At 62.6% G+C, this 23060-nt stretch overlaps 1 protein-coding gene across 1 annotated transcript; it reads left to right on the top strand.

The window, feature by feature from the left end:
- Positions 1-2494: 2494 nt before the first annotated feature.
- CD81 (CD81 molecule) lies at positions 2495-22512 on the top strand. Its single transcript, XM_012456173.3, has 8 exons — positions 2495-2793; positions 15399-15513; positions 19185-19282; positions 20128-20202; positions 20506-20610; positions 20952-21053; positions 21731-21817; positions 21904-22512. Exons 1-8 carry the CDS (start codon positions 2728-2730, stop codon positions 21964-21966), a joined length of 711 nt encoding a protein of 236 aa, XP_012311596.2. The 5' UTR covers positions 2495-2727; the 3' UTR covers positions 21967-22512.
- The last annotated feature ends 548 nt before the right edge of the window (positions 22513-23060 follow it).

The raw sequence follows: 23060 nt of genomic DNA, 5'->3' as shown, positions 1-23060 counted from the left end.
GCTCCCATCCCAGCCCAGGTGCTGGCCTAGCCCCTCCTGTTTCTCCCCCTCATCCTCTGACACAGTCCACCTGGATATTTGTCCTGGAGCCAGGACAGAGCTCCATCAGGCCCAGCCAACAACAGGAGCCCTTTCAGACACACTCCTGGGTGCCTCCTGTCTGTCCCAGTATCACACAGACACAAATCATGTCCTTGTCAGCCATGGAACCCTGAGGTCCCCATGAGGTCACACCATTGGGCTGCTGGGAAGGGCACTTCAGAGGTGGAGCTCCCATGGGCCAGGCCCTGCGAACTGGCCCTCCTCCTCCTCCTCGCCAGTCCTCCCTGCAAGCCTCCCAGTGCCTGTGAACGCCAGTTCCACTCTGGAGCTGAAATGGCCTGCTGTCCTCGAAATCCAGAAGTCAGGCCCGTGAAGCCCTCCATCACCCCACTACAGTCAGAATGAAATGCAGCCTCCCTCTGGCCTCCAGGTCCCAAAGCCGGTTCCCTGCCTCCTGGGCTCGCACCTGCCCCTGACCTGTGTCCAGCCCCTTTGTACCAGTTCTGTCTACTTTGGGGCCCCCGCTTCCCTTGTGCTCCTCCAACCTCACCCATCTGCCTGGAGTGCTCCATCCCAGCTCTGCCTGGCTGACTCCTTTGCAGGCATCAGAGCCTGGATCCATTGTGCTCCTCCAAGCCTCTGCCCTGGAGGAGTGCCCCAACCCCGTGACCCTCTAGCAAGCATCCTAGGAATTCCCTCCCTCCCCAGCACTGATATGACCATCGTGCTGTGACACCTGTCATCTCTGCCAGAGCTGCAGATCCTCAAGGGGAGGGGTCTGCTGCCTGACCGCCATAGCCAGGGCCTGGAACAGTGCCTGGTACACAGCAGGCACCCACTAAATATTTGATGCATGGCTGAAGAGGACAGACAGGCTGGCTGCTGGCCGGGCATGGCCTGCTTCTGAGGCTGGTGGTCAAGAACACAGTGTGCATGGATCTGCCCTCTCCTCCAGCTTCCTGAGAGTGGGGTCAGTGTCTCCCTCCACCCACCCTCCCCTGCTGAGGACACAGCCCATGCCTTTAATGGGAAGTGTCCCTATCACTGGGGACAGCAGTGAGCTGATGGGAGAGCAGGTGTCCAGGAAATCCAAAGAAATGTTTCCTCACACTGGAACTCTTCCTGTCCCCTTCGAAATAAAAAGAATCCTCGAAGACTCTCAAGTGACCATTTAAGAATCTTTTCTTATAATGTCACTTCGACAGGCACAAAACGTAAAACTAGGCATAAAGTAGTGCTTGTAGTTCTTATGCAGGCATGAAGCCAAAACCAGTTTAAAAAGTAACCACCAAAAAACTAGCAGAGCACAGACGATTCCAATAGAACCGTTCTGCCCACTGTGAGCGCTACTGGCCACCCAGGGCCACGTGAATGTAAATTACAATGAAACACAATGAAAAATTCAGTTCCTTGTGGACACATTTCCAGTACCCAGCAGTCACTCACGCCAGGGGTTATCCAGGTACAGAACATCCCCATGGTTGCAGAAGGTTCTATCCGACATCCCTGGGTTGAACGACATTTGCTAAGACGGGCTGGCTAGAGGACTGGTTCTCCGGACCTTGTCCCACGTGGTTCCCAGGTAAGCTCCCCTCCATGACGCATCTGCGTTGTGGGAAGCCGTCGGTGAGTCATCTGCTGCAAAAGCCTTCGCTCCTTCATCTGGGGAGAAAGCACCCCTCACTCTGAATCATTAGCCCAAAGCAGTGAGTGCAGCGTGCCTGGCCCCACACCTTCAGGAAAGCTGGCATTCCTGGGGCGCGACACACCAGGGTATAGATGAAATAGATGCAGTATTTGGAGGTTCTCCTGCAGGTGGCTCTGGCCTCCCAGACACTTCACCCTGGTCTTCGAGCTGCCTTCTCAGGCCCCAGTGACCTTTTCAGATGCAGACTCCCGCAGCATGGGTCAGCAACTCCCCGCTTCCATGGGACAGGGATTGGTTGCCTGTACTAGGACCTTCAGGCCAACACCCACTAGCTAGGGGGCCTCATGCCTGCCCAGGTTCCAGCCCTCGAGAGCAATGTGAGCAAAGCTTGCTGTCTTTGCAAAGCCAACCGCTGCAGCATCACCTCCTTCGGGGAGCTCGCCGGGATTGTCCAAGGTGCTTGAGGGAGGGAGGAATAGGTTGTTCTCCAAGCACCCGGGCTGCACTCCTGGGCAGAGGCTTCATGCCTGTCCCCAGGCGCGGCCCTGCTGCCACCCCCTCGGGGGCTCCGAGCGCTACAGCAGCTCGGGGACGCCTCCCGCGCCGAGCGCGGTGCACCCGGGGCCCTGAGGTCCCGGCCGAAATGCGCCGAGTCGGGGGGAGGTGCAGCGCCCCACACACCCCCCGGTGGCGCGCCCCGGCGGCAGGAGGCGGGGCAGGGGCGGGGCTGGAACCGGCCGGGGCGGGGCCTACGGGGGGAGGGGCCGCGGCGCCTTTAAGTGGTGCGGAGCGGGGCGCGCGCCCGGCCAGAGAGCGAGCGCGCAGCTGCGGCGACAGCGGCGACCCCACCGCGCATCCGGCGAGGCGACCCCACCGCGCATCCTCCCGCGCCCCCCGCGCCCCCGCGCCGCGTTCTTCGCGCCCCAGCCTCCCGGCCCGCCAGGCCCCGCTGCCGGCCGCCCGCCAGGCCACGCGCCGGCCCGCCCGCCGCCCAGGACCGGCCCGCGCCCCGCAGGCCGCCCGCCCCCCGCGCCGCCATGGGAGTGGAGGGCTGCACCAAGTGCATCAAGTACCTGCTCTTCGTCTTCAACTTCGTCTTCTGGGTAAGGGCCAGGCCGGGGTCCGCGGCGGGAGGGGGCGGGCACGCACCCCACCTCGGTTTCCGGCAGGTCCCGCAGCCGGGCGCTAGGCCCCGAGGGCGCAGCGCGGGCCGCGAAGTTATGGGGCCACCTGTGGGCTCCGGGAGCGAAGTGGGGGTTCGCTCGGGGCCGCCGCGCCTCCCGACATGGGGCAGGGGGCTGCGAGCCGAGTTTCGGGGCCTCTGTGCGCGAGGGCCCAGCCTGGCGGCCCGGCGGGGGTTCTGGGGGCCGCCGGGCAGTTCCTGCTAAGTGGTGGTGATGGGTGCGGTGGGCGCGGGCCTGGATCTGAGTACCCGGTCGCCCCTCAGCTGAGGAGGGGCACGCGGGGTCCGCTGGCCGCGGATTCGGGACCGTTGCCTTGCGGAGACGAAGGGGGGGGCTCGCGGGCGGGACTCCTGGTGCCCCGCCCCCATGAGCTCATCAGGGCCGCCGCCCCTTGATGGTGGGGCGGGGGCGCACACTTTGCCGGAGACTTGGGGGCGATGCGCCTCACCCACTCCGCGGCCCAGCTTACTCTACAGTCTGCTGTCAGCACCTGGGACCTTCCTGGGGGTCGCGCTTAGGGAAGGAGCGCAGACACCCTCCGGGATGGCCCAAAAGCTGGGGTGCACGCACCCTGGCGGTCCCTACCTGGGGGCCGGTCTCCCGCTCCTCACCCAGACACGTTCCAGCCTAGGCCTCTCCCCAGAAGGGCTCTGGAGGCCTTGTGGGAGTGGGGTCCCGCGGCCCTTAGTTGGCACAAGGAATAAAGTGGTGCCAAGGGCTTTCAGTGGGTGCCAGGGTCTGGGCGTGGGCCCGCTGCTTTAGCAAGGGGCCCCCGCACTGGGCATCTTTGGGTGCCAGCTTGGGTGAAGGAGGGTCTCCGCTGAGGGCGGCTTTCTCTGCCCGCGGGTTTGGCTGTTGGGAAGTGACTGATGGCCTTCGCCTTTTGTCTCCATTTCCGCCAGTGCTGGAATTGAGGAGGGGGTGGAAATCCCTTCTTGGCCTGGAAGGACTGGAGTGGGTGTCCATGGCCGCGGCTTCCCTGTGGCCACGCCCCTGGGCAGAGACTGCAAGCCCCTCCCCGTGCCTCCCCCCAGGCTGTCACCCTCTTCTCGTGGAAGACTCGGCTGATGTCCCAGTAGACTGAGTGTTTCTCAAGTTGAGGCAGGGAGGGCAAACTTTTAAAATGGCCCCTGGAGCCAGTGTGTGGGACCAGGGACATCTGTTTTCCATCTGGAGGGCTAAGAATCTGGGGCAGGGAGATTATTTGGAGGAGGAAGGACAGAGGCTGGACTGAACTCTTGGCTGGGAGAGGAGTGGGGCAGTCACATCCCACCTTCCCCAAGGCTGTTCTGCACAGCCTGCCTGGGACACTGGTGGGAGTCACCCCGTCCATTGGCTCTGCCCGGGCAGTGGGGACAGCGAGGCTGCCTGGGAAAGGGTTACCCTCCCCAGGCATGGCCCTGGGACCTTGGCAGGTCCTTAATGGTGGCCTGCTTCTGGCCAGGCAGGTGGGAGAGGCCCAGGACCCAAGGACATCCCTCTGCTAGCCCTGGAGCCCCATCCCCAGCTGAGGAGAGCTTGGACATGGGGCAGGGGCTGAAGGGGAGTCGGGGAAGGGGACTTCTCCAGAGGCGGACTTTTGCTCTCTGGACAGTGCGTCAGCGCTGGGTGAGTCCCTCCTGCCTGCCCAGGCTGAGAGGTCTCCCTGCCAGCCCTCTGGGAGCGTCACCAGGGCGGGCCTGGAAGTTTCCCAGGCAGCTGGGGCGGAGGCCTGACGCATCCCAGGGGTGCTCATTATTAAGCCTCAAGGAAATGGTTAGGAGGCCTCGCCTCTGCACTCCCAAGGGCCTGCTCCCGCAAAGCATTGAGAACTGGTTCCATCCACAGTCACTGTGACCCATCCATCCACTGGGGCTCTGTGGCAGCCAGAAATGCCAGGCTGGGTGAGGGGGGGCTGGTGAGCACCACCCTGCGGGAGCCCCCTCCACCCTGGCATCACAGGGCGTGTGGCTGAGAGCACAGTGCTGTGGGCTTGGGCCTCCCCGTCTGCATTGCGGGTTCTCAGTGAGCCTGCCTCCTGGGGTTGCTGGTGGGTTTGCTGACATGCCTGAGTGCTGGTACGGGCCTTGGTGCAGGAAGGGCTCAGGGCATAGGTCTTGGGCAGGGCTCCAAAGGGACCCCTGCCTCAGAGCACCCAGCCTGGCCGAGCAGGATGTGCCGTGAGGAGGGGCTGCGGGACCCCTGCAGGGCCCAGAGGGACACAGTGTTGTCCTGTGGGCTCAGGGGAGGCTGGTGGGGAGGAGGCTGACAATGGAGATCTGGATGGGCACTTGTTAAAAGTTCCATTTTAGAGAGGACCTCTTCCCCAGGAAGGAGCCCACGCACACACGCACATGCACGCTCCCACCTGCACACACGCTCACACTTGCTGTCCCCCTCCCCAAGCCAAGGTGCAGGGGGTGGGGGGGCCAGGCATCGAGCAGGTGTGCCCTGCCTGCTTGGGGCCAGCGAGAACTGGGCTCCCTGGGTGCGGGGCCAGCCGGCCCAAGTAGGGAAGTCGGTGCGAACACCCTGGCCAAGCATCGTGGAAATCCCGTCCCTTGGGTGGGTCCGGGAGCCTCCATCAGAGGCGGCTGGCACCAGAGACCCGCTGCTGTCAGGAGCAGGGCAGGAGAGCCTGTGTCCGGGAGCAAGGGACTGACCTATGGGAGCCTCACCTTCCTCATCTGTGAAATGGACATAAGAGTCTTCTCAGGGGCTGGCCAGGGAGCCTAGGAGAGGTATTGCTAGTCTCCACAGGGAGAAGAGTGGTGTCCCCTGCCTGGGACTGGCTGCTTCTCCAACCTAATGCAGCTGGTGGCCATCTCCCTGTGGCAGGGCTGCCAAACCTGGCCGGGAAAGAGACTGATTAGAAGCCTTGCTAATAGGTATTTAATTCTCACTTCCAGACAGCACATGACTGTTTGTCACTTGGCAGATCTGTCGCTGTCCTTCCGGGAAAGGGGCTGCAACCCTGGCGGGTGGGAGGGGCTAGGACATCCTGTGCCTGATTTCGCCGAGCGGGTGTGTGGACTTTCCCTAGCTCCCCCAGGCTGTCTGGCTGCACAGCTTTGGGGAAACTGTCACTGGGCCAAGCGGGCCGAGAAGAGGAAGTCTATGGTTTGTCCCTGCCATGGATTGGCCACTGTCAGGCTGTCAAGCAGGTGGGGCTGCTTCCCTGGTCGCCCCTCTGGCTGAGTGTGGCCCTGGCAGGTGCTGACAAGCCACCCACCCTCCCTGCCTTGCCAGGCTGCATGCCTGAAAGCCCTCCATTCATCCCTGGGTTTGAGGGTACTTCTCCTGTGCCCACTCCAGCACCCAGTTCAGCTCAACTTTCAGAAATCTGCTTCACCCCCAATTCCTGTCTCATAACTGCTTCCAAGCCCAGACAGGGAGACAGACTCCAGACCATACCCTACCCCTGTTTCCGCACCTGAAATCCCATCACGGGAAGAGCTTTGCTCGAACAGTCCATAAGGCGTAGAGTCCAGGCGCTCCTGCGAGGGAGCAGGTTGTCACCCTTGTACCGCCACGGTTTTGGAAAGGACGCTGGGGCTGGGGAGGAGCCAGGTGCTCTGCCCCTTGCTCGGGCCCCTCCTCCTTGTGACCCAGGCTGGGTGCCCTGTGGGTGCTGGGTGATCTTCCAGCCCTGCAGGTGTCCGTCTTGTTCCCGGGACCTCTCGGGGCAAGAAGAACTAGGCTCACCCAGAAATGGGCCTCAGCGGCCTCCACCTCCGAGTTGCCCCACCTGCCTGGTAGGACACAGTGGCACCAGACAGCCTTCCAGGGACTTCTGGATTTACTCAGTGTCCCCCGGCCCCACACGCACATTCTTTGTGTTTCTGGGCCCAACCTCGTGGGTTGCAGAGCAGGTGCTGAGTCATGAGAGACCCTTGGGGATCCTCCAGGTAGGTGCCCAGTGCTGGAGGAGTCCCTTCAGGCAGGGGCCAGGCCCAAGGGCATGGAGGGTCAGCTGGCAGCTGGATCTTACTTTTGGGGCCATAGGTGTCTCTCGCTGGCCACCAGTGCCATGGCCGTGGGGTGGCCAGGATAAGGCAGCTGCCCCCCACTCCCCGCACAGGGTCTTTAAGGGCTGCTCGCTCAAGGAGGTGTGGTAGGGCTGGGGAGCCAGGGTCGCAGAGCCAGCACGCACCTCTCTCCGGGATGTCGGTGCCCCAGCAGGGGAGCTTCGAAAGTCCAGGTGTGGGGTTCCAAATGCCAGGGGCCGGGAGGAGGCAGTGGCTGGCCTGGCCAGAGCTTGTGGCTCCCGCCCCCACCCCACCCTGCCCCTCCCTCTGGAGGCGTGCCCTCCCACTACATTTGGAAGGTTACTGCTTCCCTCTTCCTCAGTCCCTCTGGGTCCTAGATATGGAAGTGAAGTGATTCAGAGAAGGTAAAGGATGGGAGGGAGAGGGCTGAGTGATGGGGGACCCTGCTTGGCACCCTGCCCTGTGCTACCTGGAGCTCCAGGATCAGGGCAGGCAGGCAGCCTGGCGTCCTCACTTCTATCCCCTCACAGCCCTGCCAGGAGCATGATACCCCCTACAGTGCAGAACCTACCTCAAAGCTCAGCCCCAGGTGATAGCACAGGTAAAACAGAAGACGCAGCAGTGAGACTCACCCTGGGACAGGCGAAGGGACCCCGCTGATGGGGGCCCAGAGCAGTCCTGATCCTTGAGCTCCTTCCTGAGTGGGACCCCAGGAGTTTCTGAGGGCCACGGTTTGGAAGCACAGACTCCAGCCCCCACCCTGGGCCCCCAGGGAGCTCACCCTCTCACACAGCCACAGGCCACTCCCCCACCCCCAGGGGCTCAGCTTGACCGTGGGGCTGCATGGAACAGTCTTTCCTTCTGTCCCCAAGAAGATGAAAGTAGCTTAAAGGAAGTAGCCCCGACTGCACCCGGCAGACTCCGAGCCCGGAACTGCCCACACCACCCCAGGCTTGCTGGGCGATTATCAGGCCCACCGGGCAATCAGGAAGCCAGGGTTCCCAAGTGATGGCTTTCGAGGCTGGAAACCAGAGCCACAGCCGAGTGGGGGCCACATCCAGGTGGGGGCAGGTACTGGCTCTTGGCCAGGCTGTGTCGGATGGCCTCTCGGGTGCTGCTCTGTCTGGAGACTCCCTGAGCTGCCCTGGGCCCCTCTACCCTCTCTCTGGTCCTCTGCCCGAGGCCACCCATCTTCCACCTCCCATCGACTTCCCTGGGGGCACTGGCCCACCCAGACCTTTTTCTTTGAAGCGCAGCCCCTCGTCTGGCCTTTCCCCCATGGGTCACTGGGACTGTCTGTGTTGACACACCCTTCCTACAGGGGCCAACGGGGTGGAGGAGCTTCCCAGAGGAGGGGTAAGCTTAAGGTGGGGCAAGGGACTTCCTGGCTTCCTTGCCTGGGGAGGAGCTGGCCCTGGAAGGGGCTTGGTTCTTGGGGCACCAGTGCCTCCCACCCCTGATGCCTGGGATACACCAGGATCCTCTGAGTGGGGTGATACAGGCCCTCTCAGGCCCTCCTAGGTGGTAGGCAGCTGCCCCTCGGACCCCGTTGTGACCTCCAGGGGCAGGAAGGCAGCATGGGAGGAAGAGGGGCAGGAATTCTCCTCTAGGCCAGGAAGCGGAAGCTCCACTCACAGGGCCCCTGGCCCCTGGCCCTGAGGAAGCTGCCTGTCTCAGTATCTAAAAATAGGTGTCAGACGAGGATGCTAGCCCTCTGGCCCTGCCAGCTGGGGTATGTGAGGAGCCACTTCCCTTGGTACCAGGAGGATGGGCAAGGCCCTGTCCCCAGACTCCACACTCAGGCCTGGCACTGTCCCTTTTTGGTGGGCAGAGAGCGAGGGTTTGGCCTGTGGGACCCAGGCTGGAGGGGCCATTCCCTTCCCACCCCCAGTGTCCCTTCCTGGGAGCACCTTGCCGAGCCTCTCCCTCTACCTTCACCCAGTACCTCCAGGGGACTTCCTCTCTTCCTTCCTGCCTCAGGGCCTCATTGTCCTCCCCGGGAGGGGCTCTCAGGCTTAGCTCAGTGGGCACTTCCTGGTGTGTTTCCCACATGCACAGCCCACCATGTGCAGCCCCAGGTGTCAGTGAGCAGACACAGACCCCGCAGTGTGGCCCTGCCTGGTGGCCCCACTCCCCAAGAGCATCAAGGGGGGCCTGGGCTAGACACGCACGAATGCCAGCCTCTGCGTAACGGCGGGATGAGCTGATGCATCGCGGTCCTCGTCCCCCAGTGGGGCGCCTGGGCAGGACTTGGGGTGACCACCCTTCTGGGTGGGGGTAAGCTATGTGTAGGGCGACCAGATCCCTGCCCCTTCCTGCAGCTGTGGGGGCGTGTATGCTGGCGTGGAGAGCTCTCACCCAAAGCCCGGCTCCTGGCTGTCCGGGACCTGCGGGGGCAGCAGGCAGCTGGCATGGAAGGGGAACTGCCCTAGGCCTGCCCGGGCAGCGCCTGCTGCCTTTTGCTCCCTTTCAGCTGCTTCTTGGAAACGGCGGACAGGCTGGACAGGGACCCAGTGTGCTTGGCAGCCCCCCTCTTAAAGTCGCCTCTGTTATTTATTAATTCCCAGGAAGGAGAAAGAATGAACCAAAATCCTTCATAGAGTTACACTTTCAGTCACCTTGCAGGGAGCCCTCCAGGAACCCCACAGGTCACCTGGGCTCCATCCTGAGAGCCACCCTCCATCCCCAATCCCCTCAGATCCTCTCGGGGGTGGGGCGTCTGGGGAGGCGGGGCGTCCGTGGGGCGGGGCACTTGGGAGGTGGGGCATCCAGGGGGCGGGGCGTTTCCGGAGGCTGGAGTATCTTGGGAGGTGGGAGCACGTGTCGGAGAGGCTTCCCACAGGCGAGCTTTGAGCAGGGAGGTCCCTGTGTGGATGGTTCTGTGGCGAGAGGGATGTCTGAGGAGTTCCACATGCCAGCACTTATGAAACCTAATGTTAATGGGGAGCTGGGCGCTGCGGCGCAGGCTAAGTTGTGTGGATGTCAGTTTCTGCATCTCTATTTTCTCATTTGTAGACAAGGCACAGGGAGGCTGAGATGGGCCTGAGGTCGCGCAGGTAAAAGGCACTCAGCAGCCGGGGCCTCCGGCTGCCCCCTACCTCATCTCTCTGTGTTTTCCATGAAAGCGGGACTCTCTTTTAACTGACGTTCAGGCTCCATACTTACATCCAGTTCCTAACTTAGATTTATCCTAAAACTACGCTTCTATGGACTAACTTTGGTGTTTCCCACGCTGCTGCTCGCCCCTGGGAAGCGTTGGCTCCGCCTTGGGAGAAGTCAGTACCAAGATGGCCGCCTGGGGCCTTTGGGGCCCAGAAGAAACGCTGGCCCTCAGGATTTCAGTCATCAGGGACTTGGGGCGTGGGGGCTTTTCACATAGCTTTATTTAGACATGATTGACACACCGTAAATGCAGATATTTAAAGGGTACAACTGGGTAAGTTTTGACAGGTTTGTACCGCCTTGAAACCATCACCAACTCCCCAAGCATCCCTGGGGCCCTTGGGATCTCTTCCTCCTGCCCCTCCTCCCCATCCCAGGCAACCACGGACCATCTCTGTGGATGCAGGCAGCATGTATTTCTTCGACCCCACTGCAGGTGGACTCAGAAGGCTCTTGTGAGTTCTGCCTCTTTGCCTCTTTGGTTCAGCATAATTACCCAGAAGTGCACCCATGTCGTGGCGTGCCTGTCACCCGTTCCTTGTTACCGCTGTGCAGGGAGGCACCCATGTGCGCAAGCCTGTGCGAGGGACCCAGGGTTCTCCCACTCACCGGTCCTCGGGCATCGGGGTTGTTTCAGTTTGGGACATTTACAAGAAACGTTGCTAGAACATTTGTGTACAAGACTTGTGTGAACTTCAGTTCATTTCTCTTGGGTAAATACCTGGGGGTGGGGCAGCTGGGTCATGTGGTGAGTGTGGGTTTCGCTACTTAAGCAGCAGTTTTACATAACTGCCAAACTGTGTTTCAAGGTGTCTGGACCGTTTTGCAGCCCCTGTTGAGTGCCTCCCCCATCGGCACTTGCTGTGGGTGGCCTTTTCCGTTGTAGCCAATCCAGTGGGTGCGCCCGGGATGTCGCTTCCGCTTTCCCTGGTTTCCTGATCACTGGCGATGGGGAGCATCTACTGTGGGGAAGGGTCTGTTCCTGCCTTTTGCCCATCTTTTAAAGATTGGGCAGTCGTTTTTCTTACTGTTGCATTTGGAAAGTCCTGCATACGTTCAGGGCACAGGTCCTGTCCCAGGCCCTTCCTCGCCCCAGTCCACACGTCTCCAGGCTCTGTCTTGTGTCTTTGGAGGAGCAGGTGTCCTTTGTGTTCCTGACTCTGGGGACACTCCAGCCCTGCCACAGGCGGTGCAGGGGCACCTCTGCCTTTCCCACCACGGCCCGTGGGGATTTGGTGCTGCCATTGCCCTCCCTCATAGGTGGCCTTAGGGGAGCCCCCCAACGCCTCCATTTCCTCATCCAGAAACCGGGGGTGACCATCACCACCATTAGGGTCACCTAGCCCCAGCTCAAGGTTTCTGCTGGAGGCCTCTCTGGCTCAGCGTGGCCCCCTGTGGGTCCATGCTAGGACTGGGAAGACCAAGGCCCAGATGAGGCCTCTACCCAGTGCCTGGCACTCCTTCCTGCCCCATTTTTCCACCCAGAGTGGCTCCTGACTGTTTCTGGTAGCCTCGGGGACAATTGAGGTGGGCAGACTGGTGTCACCCCCATTTCCCGCTGCCCTTCCCATCCGCTCCTGACCCAGCTATTCTTCCCTGTTGAAAGTCACATGGGCCCTCGGGTCCTTCCTGGTATCAGCCTAGGCTCTTCCAGGCCCCACAGGCCAGGATCAGCCTTTCCTGAAACCCTCAGCAGGGGCCTGGGGCCAGGGCTGGTCTGGGGGCAACATCCCCACACAGCCCTGGAGGCTGAACAGAAGCCCCTTCCCAGAGCACAGCAAGAAGCCGCCATGTGGCCTGAAATCCCACCATTGGCAGGTTTGGGGTTTAGGGTGAGCTTTCTGTGAGGATGGTGTGCCCATAAGATGGCTCAGCACCCAGGCTAAAGGAAGGGTGGTCCCCGCTCAGCCAGGGAGGGCGTAGGGCGGATCGGCCCCTGCGGAGCAGCTTCCGAGCCAAGCATGGTTCCATGATCAGCTCTGTTTTACAGAGGGGGACACTGAGGCACGGGGAGCCTGGGGTGCGGCCAGCAGCCCTGCAGCTCCTGTGGTTGAATCAGGGATTGTAACCAGGTCTCTGTGGGGATGGGGTTCCCCCATCGACCTGCCCTGCTCTGGCCCGGAACAGCTCTCAAAACAGTATCTGGACCACAGTTTCAAAACAAAATAAGCAATGTTTTCAAAGGCCCTGGAGGAAGCCAGAGTTACCACGGCAACTCGGCCTGGCCACCTCCTCCCGCCAGGCTGCAGATGGAGCCAGCTCAGGAGGGCAGTGGGGTGAGGACAGCCAGGCTCTCTGGGGCCACCCGCCGGCCCCCACCCTTCCCACCTCTCCTGAACTATCCATATCCTCCCTGTGCTGCCACGGGTGTGACAGGCACAGAAGAACCAGGAGCTCTCAGCTCCTGGAGGATTCTGGAAGCAGGGGGCCCCTGGCCTCCCTGGGGCCTTGTCACGTGAGGGGCACACTTAGGGTCCCAGCTGCCAGATGGCTTCCAGCGCTGCCTGCAGGTACACATCAGGCCCTCCATGGTTCTAATGAACCTTCCACTTGGCACGGAAGAGCTTCGGTCTGGGGCCTCAGCAGGGAGGTAGGCCCCCATCCTCTCTAAACCGAAGTGTGAAAATGCAGTTGAAACTTCCATAGGAGAACAGGAGGCCCAGCTCCTAAGAAGAAAGTCTGAGAACCCCCAGCCCAGGCTGTTGTGTCAGGTGTGTGGAGAGGGTGCCCTGGCAGCCTCAATGACCCCTTTGGGGTGACAGCCCCGTGACGGCTGGCACCAGCAGTCCCTACGGAGCTTATCTGATTTTTGAGGCAGGGTCTTGCTGTCCCCCAGGCTGGAGGGCAGCAGCATGATCACAGCTCACTGCAACCTGCAACATCTGGCCCAAACGGTCTGCCAACCTCAGCCTCCCAGGTGTTGGGACCACAGGCATGTGCCACTAATGTGCCCAGCTGATTATTTTTATTTTTTGTAGAGATGGGCTCTCACTGTGTTGCCCAGGCTGATCTTAGACTCCTGACCTCAAGCAGTCCCCCTATCTTGACCTCCCAAAGTGCTGGGATCACAGGCGTGAGCTACCACGCCTGGCTAATTTTCTTCTCAGAGACACAGCCTCGCTTTGAGACCCAGGCTGGAGTGCAGTGGCACAATCATAGCTCACTGCAGCCTCAGCCTCCTGAGCTCAAGCGATCCTCCCGCCTCAGCCTCCAAAGGTGCTGGAATTACCGGTGTTCGACACCGCCCCCAGTCCCCTCTGGCCTTACTGTTTGCCAGGCCCAGCTCAGGTCCCGGGAGAGGGGAGGCAGGGGTGTGAGGGAAAGGGCGAGGAGAGCCCCCAGCTCCTCCACCCCCAGAACCCTTATCGGAGCCCTCAACCAGCCTGCCTGGGGCGTCCTCAGGGCTTTCCTTGGGCGAGGGCTATGGTGCTGGGGTCTGAGGCTCACACTGTGCCTGGCACAGCCCCCTGCGCAGCCCCACCGTGGGGCCATGCTTCCCGGCAGGGCCATCGGAGCAGGAGTGGGGCCGTCCAGGTGGTGGTCTTGGGTCCAGCTTTCAGTTTCTCTTCTGCAGTTGACGGGCAGCCCTGCACCTGTTCTGGGGTCAGCGTCGGGCACCTGGTACTGGTGAGGCAAGGCCTCAGCTGCTGGGGCGGGACCTGCCTGGCACCCAGCTGCTGGCAGCGCCAAGCATTCTGACCCAGCTCTGGGAGCAGCTGCCATCTGGGCCGGCGTTCTCTGCGGTGGAGGTGTGCCCCTCGCCACCCCAAGTGCCTTCTCAACTGGCTGATTCATCTCATATCCCCATGCCTCCTCCTCCAGGAAGCCCCCAGAGCCTGGCCCTCAGGGAGAGTGGCATGGAGGAGGAAGGCAGACTTGCCCAGGCCTATGGGAGCCAGATGGTGGCCACACTTGTGGGCCCTGACCCCGTAGGTATCTTCAGCACCCCCTGGCCTGGGTGGTCCCTGCCTGAGTGCTGTGCATGGCTCACCTGCCAGACCACGTTTTAAGGGACTCTCGTGCTGTCCTGGGGCAACGGGGGTAAAGGCTGACTTAACCAGGCTGTCCAGCAATGAGCGCCTCCTGCTGTGGGCCAGGGACCCTGGAACTGACCGATGGTGTCCTAGAGACGCAGTGTCCCCAGGCTGCTGGAGGGCTGTGGGGCAGTGCTTCATGCCTGGGGCAGGAAGAAACCCCCAGAGGGCTCTGAAGGGGACCCAGCCCCCACCCCATCTCGCAGGGAGGAGCGTCTGCAAGAGGCGTCCTGGAGTGGAGGAGGGCAGGGCAACGGGACTCAGGGTCACTGGTTATTTATGGGGATCACATGTCTGCAGTGTGCCCTGCATGGTGCTAGGCACCAGGGACAGCAGAGGACAAGCTCGTATCCCCTCCCACCAGCAGAAGGCTGTGCACTGCCCCTAGGGAGAGGGGACTTGGTGCTTCCGGAGGGCGGCCTGGGGCACATGCCTGGCCTGGTCAGATGCTCAGAATGGCCTGGGCTGGCCCAGTCTCAAGGGCAGACCCCATCTGGCTAGCGTTGGTGTGCACACAGGACGACCAGGCGTTGGGGGTCTGTCCCCTCTGTGAGCCCCGTCCCCGCCCACCGGACGCCAAGCACAGCCCCCTTCCTGCCCCAGCCGCTGAGCAGCAGCCCCAGGCCGGCTTCTGTGTCTCTTCCTCCAGCACATGTTGGAGACCAGCAGCTTCCTTCCTCCCAAGTTTCCCTTCCCAGGGCTGACGGCCACAGGGACGTACCCACAAACCCCGCAGGCCCTGGCGCCTAAGGCTCGGCCTGGTAACATCAAATCCTACCCCCTCCTCCCTGCAGCAAACATGGGGCACCCCTACTCCAGAGTTCTCAGCACGCCCAGACAGAGGCAGTGCCTGCCGAGCTCAGACTCCTGGGGCAGTGCCACACCCATGCAGGAGGGTCCAGTGTTCCTGGGATACTCGGGTCCTGGTACTGCCTCTGGCCAGATACAGAAGGTGAAACTACAGGGTGTTCAGTGAACCCTGAACTCAGATAAGCACCACGTTATGTTTTTGTATGTCCCGTGCAGTATTTGGGACACACTTATCGTAAAGAAGGATTCCGTTTTCATCTGAGAGGCAGATTTCACCGGCGTCAAGTGTCTTCCTGGCTGTCCCGTCCTGGAGTGGCACTCCACAGGTGCAGGGCAAGGCCAGGCTCCAGGTAGATGGCGGCCAAAGCACCTGCCCCATGGTTCCTGACTCCCGGGGCCCCTCGGGGCAGGGCAGCAGAGCTGACAGCTGCTCCCTGCGTGGGGGCCGCGGGTGGCTCAGCCCGGCGGGAGGCTGCTGGGGCCGTGGGGGCGGGGGCGTACTGTGCTGCAGTGCTCTTGCTGTGTGTGACACATTCCCGCTCTTTCCCAGCTGGCTGGAGGCGTGATCCTGGGTGTGGCCCTGTGGCTCCGCCATGACCCGCAGACCACCAACCTCCTGTATCTGGAGCTGGGAGACAAGCCTGCGCCCAACACATTCTATGTAGGTGAGTGCACATGTGGCGATCTCACACGCATTCAGGGAGGGCTTCCAGGAGGCGGCGGGGCGTAGCCTTTCAGGTGGGAACATGGAGGGTGAAAGGCAGTCAGGCATGTTGTGTCTGGGAAGGGAGGTGGTCCTGGAAAGGGCTCTGGGCTCTAGGGTTGAGACAGAGGTGGGCCTGTGGCCTGCTGGGACCCCAGCACATCTCTGGGCTCAGCCGGGGCAGGAGGTGGAAGCTGGGCATGGGAGGGGACTGTGTCGAGACCTTGCTTATTTTAAGCATGGGTTATTTCTGGGGAGGCTCCCTGGGAAGGGCGGGGCTGGATGCCTGGGCCTCACTGAGCAGTTCAGGCCGCCCTGGAGGGAGGGAGGGAAGGATAGAGCTCGAGGGTTGGAACCCGGAGAGGGGTGGAGAAGGGGTAGGGGACTGGGCAGTTGAGGGGTGGAGACAGGAGAGGGGAGGGGTGGAGATAGGGCATGGGATGGGTGGAGAGGGGTAGAGATGAGGCAGGGGAGGGGTAGAGAGGGGTGGAGATGCCCCCAGAGGGTGGCATGACTCAGCTGCCCTCCCCACCCCCAGCAGCCCAGGGAAGGGAGGAGGAGGGCCAGCTCACTGTGCAGAGCAGTGCCCTTCCTCCCGGTGCCCCTGGCAGGGCTGGCGCTGGTGGGGCTCTGGGAGCATTTGTTGAGATGCTTCTGTCCTTTAAAGGAGGCCCCTGGGAAGGTCCTGCTGCTCTCGAAGGCTGAGGGGTGGGAGGGGTGGGCAGCTTGTGTGTCCCCAGGCTTCAGGGCTCCCCTCAGCCGGCAGTGGCCCCCAGGCCGGGCCCCCCACCAGTTACAGAGGCCGCTTGGCTTGGTTGCTGAACCAGGGCCCCAGGAGGCCCAAATGGTTCCACTCACGCCCCGCCCTGCCTCCTTGTCCAGTCCCCCCAGGGCCAGCTGAGGGCCCTGGTCACATGTTCCTTCTTCCCTTTGCCCATCTCATGGGTCAGATGGCCAGTGCTGACAGGGACGGCCCCTGTCCTCCCCAGAGACAGGAGTCTGCGGCCCACAGAGGGCTTCTGGGCCCAGCCGATCCTGGAGAGGGTCCCATGGCCCTCCCATAGGTTCCTGGCCTCTCTCGGGCCGTGGGGCCCTCACGGGTGTGAGTGTCAGGAGGAGAAGGGGAAAGGCTGCTGTCCCAGGGCTCGTGTGGAGACCGCCCTCTACAGGCAGCTGGGGCGCTCCTGCCGGCATCCTCGGAACACTTTGCCCATGTGCCTGGGCTGTGGGCAGCAGAGCCTGGCCAGCACCCTCCCATCCCTGAGGATGCGTCTCTACTGGGAGGTCCCTCCCGGGCCTCTTGTTTCCCGCTCCCCAGATCATCAGGGATGTAAGGGGCCCAGAAGGGCCTCCCAGCAATCCTGGGCCTTGCCCTCCAGGGCCACAGTCCAGCCAGTAACAACTGCAGCATCCCGGGCCTGGAACAAGGCTGCCCGACACGTTCCTCATACTCCTGTCCAGGGGCAGAAGGGGCGGCCCCTGCCTCCATGTCCCCTTCTCCAGGACCTGGGGCGTGTGGGTGTGAGGCAGCCTGGGGCAGGTGTTCTTGAAGGGGTCACCCTCCACGCACCCAGCGGCCAAGCCTCATGGATGGAGCAGCTCCCGCTGTTGGGTCAGCATCTGGCCGTGTGTGGCCCCAGAGGAGCTGAAGGGTCACCTATCTTCAGGCCGGGGCAAGGACAGGGGACGGAACACCCCAGAAAGGTGGGCCAGGCCTCCTTCCTGTGCCCCACCGTCCGTAGAAGCAGAGGTCACAGGCTGTGCTGAGCCCCCGTGGGGCAGTGGTGCTGACTCCCACAGTGCCAGGGCAAGGCTGGCGTTAGAAGCAGGTGTCTGACCCGCACGGTGTCACCGCGGCCACATCAGAGCTCCAGCCCCAGAGCCCCCCACCCTCTGTCCTTGGCTTGGTTTCCCTGGCCATTGTGTTGGCCACACGGCTGCAGGACCTGCCACCCGTGACATGGGCTCTGCCACCCCGTGGGGACCCCTTGGAGCCCCGCTGGCCACCAGGTCCTTCCCCATCCCAGAATCGGCCTTCTGGAGCCTCTTGCTGTCCCGAGTTCGGGCCAGGCCCTGCCAAGGCTCTTTGTCCAGCGCCGGGCCCACTCTGCAGGTCCCTCAGAGACGCTGTGTGTGCGGTGGGTGAGGCCCGCGGGCTTTAGAGAGGAGCCTAGGGTGGGGCTGGGGCCTGGCAGGGGCTCTGGCAGCCCTGGGCCTGGGCCTCCCACCTCCTGTCAGACCCTCCAGGACCAAAAAAGGCAAGGCGCCCCTCCTGACCTGCACCCCTCAGTGAACCCAGTCCTGCAACCCAGGAGTCCCAGGGTCTGAGGGGAGGGAGAGCTGGCTCCTGGGCGCCATGCCCGTGAGCAGGTGCTGCCTGCAAGGCATCCCTGGCAGAGGCTTCATCTGGCCAGGAGGAGGCCGGGCGGTGGAGCCCAGATCTGGGCGTGTTCTCTGCCTGGCATGGGTCCTGCCCCAGGCGCCTTCTCCCCTGGGCTGGCTGCTGCATTGCCACAGCAACTGGGAACGGGGCGCCTGCTGAAGGATCGGGGGCAGGCGGGCCCTGAGAGACACAGACAGCTGTCCCAAGGGCACAGGGCCCTGGGTGGCTGGGCCCACAGGTCGTTTCCCACCCTTGTGCGGCCCCTTCTCCCTCCCCAGGAGCGTGCTGCCCAGCCAGGGGCTGTCGGTGAGTTGGGGAGGGCCAGCCTTCCCGCCCTGGTGGAGCGGGCCCAGGTCGGGTGCTGGCCTTCAGCCCTCAGGCCCAGGGCCTAGGAAGCCAACTTGATTCCCGCACGCAGCAGCCAGGTTCAAATGCGGGTCCCCTAACGGAAGTACCGCTGTGCTGCCAAGCTGGGGGGCAGAGCCGCAGGGCCCCACCCACTTCACGCACCGCACTGGGGAGGCAGCACTGGTTCCGGACCCTGGGTTGACCCTCGACCCCAGCCTGACCCTTGACCCGGGCCTGCGCTTTCAGCTGCCACTCCCACCTAAGATGGGGGGTCCTTCTCAGACCCCATGCCAAGTCCCAGAGGCATTGGGAGCAGGTTTAGACAGTGGGTGGCAGGTGGTGGGTAGCAGGCCATGGGTGGCGGGCCGTGGGTGGCAGGTGTGGTGGGTAGTGGGCTGTGGGTGGCAGGTGTGGTGGGTAGCGGGCCGTGGGTGGCAGGTGTGGTGGGTAGTGGGCTGTGGGTGGCAGGTGTGGTGGGTAGCGGGCCGTGGGTGGCAGGTGTGGTGGGTAGCGGGCTGTGGGTGGCAGGTATGGTGCTTGGCGGGCCGTGGGTGGTGGGTGGGGGACCGTGGCTAGCAGGTGTGGTGGGTGGCAGGCCGTGGGCCACACTGCAGACCTTGTCCCTGCGAAGCACCCATCTCCAGCACTCAGAGCACTCATGAGGCACACAGTCCCCACCTGGATGTCTCAGTCTCCCTTCTGTGTCACGGGAGAGGAAACTGAGGCACAGAGAGTTCGCAGGGCCGAGCTGGGATGCGGGCCCTCGCTGCTCATCCCTGGCAGTCGGCATCCCCAGGTCTTCCCAGCTGGGCAGCCCATGGTGGGGTCGGCACCCGGGACCCTCCGGGGTCTTGGTCTGTGACGAGTTTGCAGGTGCCCACCCAGTGTCACTCTCCCACAAGGCATCTACATCCTCATTGCTGTGGGCGCCGTGATGATGTTCGTTGGCTTCCTGGGCTGCTACGGCGCCATCCAGGAGTCCCAGTGCCTGTTGGGGACGGTAAGGCAGGGAGGTGGGCCTGCACCTGGGCTGGGCCCGGCCCGGGGAGGGGCTGGGGGCTGTGTCTGGCCCTGGTGCTCAAGGCGGAGCCTGGACTTCTGGGGGAGGCAGCGGTGGCGGGGGCTCCCGTGCCCCAGTTTTCCCATTTGGTTTTAAATTAAATCCCACTGTGCTTGATCTCCATCGTGGCCAGTTCCTAAGTGACCTCTTTTCTTCGTCAGTAAATAGCCACAAACATAACAGGTTTTAGCCCTCAGGCCAGCCTTGGGCGTCCCTGGGCACACTGCCCCCAATGGGAAGCCCAAGCCTGGCTGTGCTACCCAGGGCCTGGCCGGTCCAGGAAGGGGGAGCCTGTGCCAGTGTTTCCAGTGGGGGAAACTGAGGCACATCCCATGGGGAGCAGGAGCAAGGGGGTGGGGAAAACCAGGTCTGAATCAGGGGTCAAGCTGCTGCACACGCCTCCCGGGGTTGCAGACATCTTGAACTCACCGGCTTTGACCCCAAACCTCAGGCCCCGCCCCATCCACCCCGGGGTGCTGGTGCTGGCGGGGAAGCCGTGGGCTTTGACGTCTGCTTCCTGGGGCTGAGCGTTATGCTCTGTGCTCTAGGGCTCACACACGGCACTCATTCCTGGTCAGGTGGTGGGCTGGTGGCTCTCACTAGCCCCTCACACACAGCCTGCTGGGTGCCTGGGTGTCTGCCCTGGGCCCCGCCCACAGCCTGCTGGGTGCCTGGGTGTCTGCGCTGAGGCCCCACACACAGCCTGCTGGGTGCCTGGGTAGCTGCGCTGAGGCCCCACACACAGCCTGCCCTCTTTCCTCCCTCTGGCCGCTGCATGGTTCCAGTTCTTCACCTGTCTGGTCATCCTGTTTGCCTGTGAGGTGGCCGCTGGCATCTGGGGCTTTGTCAACAAAGACCAGGTGAGCCTGGGCAGGGTGTGCGGGGGCAGAGTGGGGTGGGTGGGAGGGGCACCCTCCTCTCCTGTCTCGAGTAGTGGGGACCCACTTGGTAGGAGAGTCTCCAGGGGCTCTATGGAGGAGGCAGCGCTGGGGCTGAGCAGAAGGCCAGCCTCCCTTGTGTGTCCCAGCACCCCCGGGGCAGCTGAGAGTGTAGAGGTCTGGCCTGGAAGCCACCCTGCCCTGGGAGAGTCTGGGAAAGGTGCATGGGGCCGGGGCAAGGCGGGGGAGGTCCCAACTGTGCGAGTGACCGCAGCCCTCCCCCAGATCGCCAAGGATGTGAAGCAGTTCTACGACCAGGCCCTGCAACAGGCCATGGTGGACGACGATGCCAACAATGCCAAGGCCGTGGTGAAGACCTTCCACGAGACGGTGAGGCCCGGGCGGGGCGGGGCAGGAAGCGGGGGCAGGAACCCGGGCGGGCTGTGTCTCATCCTGGACCACCCCTGCGTCGGCCCAGACCTCAGGAGCAGGAGGCGCCCTGGGACCTCTAGGACCCTTGGGCTCAGCTGGTCCTCGGGTGGGAACCTATTGGGCCAGTCTGGCCCAGGGCACAGGGATCTCTGAGCAGCGCAGCTCAGCGGGAAGAAGGCTGGCCCTGGATGCATCCACAGTGGGGGCCACACGTACCCCCGGCTGCCTCCCTGCGGGTCTCCTAGAGCTGCCGTCCCCCGGGCCTGCCCAGGGCTGACCTCATACCCCACTCTCTGCAGCTCAACTGCTGCGGCTCCAGCTCGCTGTCCGCCCTGACCACCTCGATGCTCAAGAACAACCTCTGTCCCTCGGGCAGCAGTATGATTGCCAACCTCTTCAAGGTGTGCAAGGCGGGGGGGCCTCTGGGGGCCGGCAGGGGCGGGCCTGATCCCCCGAATCTCCTAGCCCCTGGGTGCGGTCTTGGGGGTGGGCAGGCCACACGGCCACCCCACCAGCCCTAGCAGGGGAGCAACCACACCGGGTGGCGTGGCCCCCTCAGGGCCGCTCTGCCAGGAGGGTCGGGGTGGGGCCACCTCTGGCCCGCAAGGAAAGCAGGCTCCCGGGCTTCACATGCCAGATGAAGGAGGTGGAGGCTCTTGGGGGTGGGAGCTCAGCTGTACCCACAGCCCCACGTGTGTACTCGCGGGTGTGGATGCCCCTGACAGCCCGTCCCTGGGGTAGTGAGTGCCCTGTGGAAGTTTCCTGCCGAGGCCCCAGTGGAAGCTGTCAGTGGGTGCACGTCAGTGACACTTTAGGGCACTAGTGGAACCGATGACTGTGACGGCAGTGGAAAACGGCACAGTGTGTCCCGGGCATTTCACATTTATGTTAAAACGGGTGGAAGATAAAAAGCTGGCAGAGGCTGGGCCGCTGCACTTGCCCGTTCTGAGGTGGATGGGAGTGGGGGGGCTGTTCCTGGGATTCCCGTCCACACTTTCTGTGATGACCACGGACTGCTGTGTGACAAGGGGGAGCTGAGGCCGGGTCCCTGACTGCTCGCGCTCGACCACCCCTGCAGGAGGACTGCCACCAGAAGATCGATGAGCTCTTCTCCGGGAAGCTGTACCTCATCGGCATCGCGGCCATTGTGGTCGCCGTGATCATGGTGAGCGGGCGGGGCGGGAGGGCCTGTTCTCCGGGCTGCCCCTCCATCGGGCCCGTGCTGACCGCGCCGCCGCCGCCCTCCCGCAGATCTTCGAGATGATCCTGAGCATGGTGCTGTGCTGTGGCATCCGGAACAGCTCCGTGTACTGAGGCCCCACCGCTCCGGCCGCAGGGACCCGTGCCTGCCCCCCACCCCCATGAGCGACCCGGACGCTTCAAGGGGGCCGTCACCGCCTGTGTATATAACGTTTCCGGTATTACTCTGCTACACGTAGCCTTTTTATTTTCAAGGTTTTTTGTTCTGAACTCTCCTGTTACCTTTTCAGGGCTGACGTCACGTGTAGGTGGCGTGTGTGAGTGGAGACGGGCCTGGGCCTTTGGGACTGCAGGGCAGGGGTCCTTCTGCCCCTGGGGTCCCAGGAAGCTCTGCCTGCTCAGCCGGGCCTCTCCTGGGAGCCACTTGCGCAGAGACTCAGCTTGGCCCATTTGGGGGGCTGTGTCTGCCCAGCCCGCCCGTCCTGTGGGCTGCACAGCTCAAGCCTTTTTAATCCTTGATCCCTCTGCCCTGGTCGAGAGCCGAGTCTGTGGGCACTCTCTCTGCCTTCATGCACCTGCCCTTTCTAACACGTCACCTTCAACTGTAATCACGACATCCTGAATCCATCATTTAATAAAGAAGGAACATCAGGCATGCTACCAGGCTGTCCAGTCCTTCAGTGCCAGTGGCGTCTGAGACCTACGGGGTGGCTAGAGGGCAAGGGAGTCCAGCGAGGGTGGGCTTCGGCTCTGTGGACTGTTGGGTCCAGGGCGAGGGGGGTGGGTTGGGATCCCTGGTGTCCACAAAAGAGAAGTCACTCTGTAAAATTTGGGAAATTTATTCTGAGCCAAGTATGAACACCAAAGGCCTGTGACACTGCCCCAGGAGGTCCTGAGAACCTGGCCCAAGGTGGTCAGGCCACACCTTGATTGTACCCATTTTAGGGATATAAGACATCCATCTGTACATCTAAGATGTACATTGGTTTAGCCAGAAAGGTGGGATAACTTGAAGGAGAGGGACCTTCAGGTCACAGGTGGATTAAAAGATGTTCTAGTTGATTGGCAATTGGCTGAGTCTATCTAAGGTCCTGGAATCAACAGAGTGGACTCTTGATTAGTCCATTATCTAATGGGTTAGAGGAGAAGTTGTGAAGACCGAGATTCTTATTACGCAGATGAAGCCTCCAGATTGTAAATGTTTCATA

Source organism: Aotus nancymaae, unplaced genomic scaffold (assembly GCF_030222135.1).
Source record: "Aotus nancymaae isolate 86718 unplaced genomic scaffold, 86718_ANA_hifiasm-v0.15.2.pri h1tg000106l, whole genome shotgun sequence".
In the NCBI taxonomy this organism is placed as follows: Eukaryota; Metazoa; Chordata; class Mammalia; order Primates; family Aotidae; genus Aotus; species Aotus nancymaae.
Note: the sequence above shows the minus strand (reverse complement) of the source record. Positions and strands in the feature narration are given on the sequence as shown.

Coding starts and splice junctions, on each gene's coding strand:
- CD81 (XM_012456173.3), top strand. CDS start 2,728: ATGGGAGTGGAGGGCTGCACCAAGTGCATCAAGTACCTGCTCTTCGTC. Junction 19,283..20,127: donor CCCAGTGCCTGTTGGGGACG/GTAAGGCAGGGA, acceptor GCATGGTTCCAG/TTCTTCACCTGTCTGGTCAT. Junction 20,203..20,505: donor GCTTTGTCAACAAAGACCAG/GTGAGCCTGGGC, acceptor GCCCTCCCCCAG/ATCGCCAAGGATGTGAAGCA.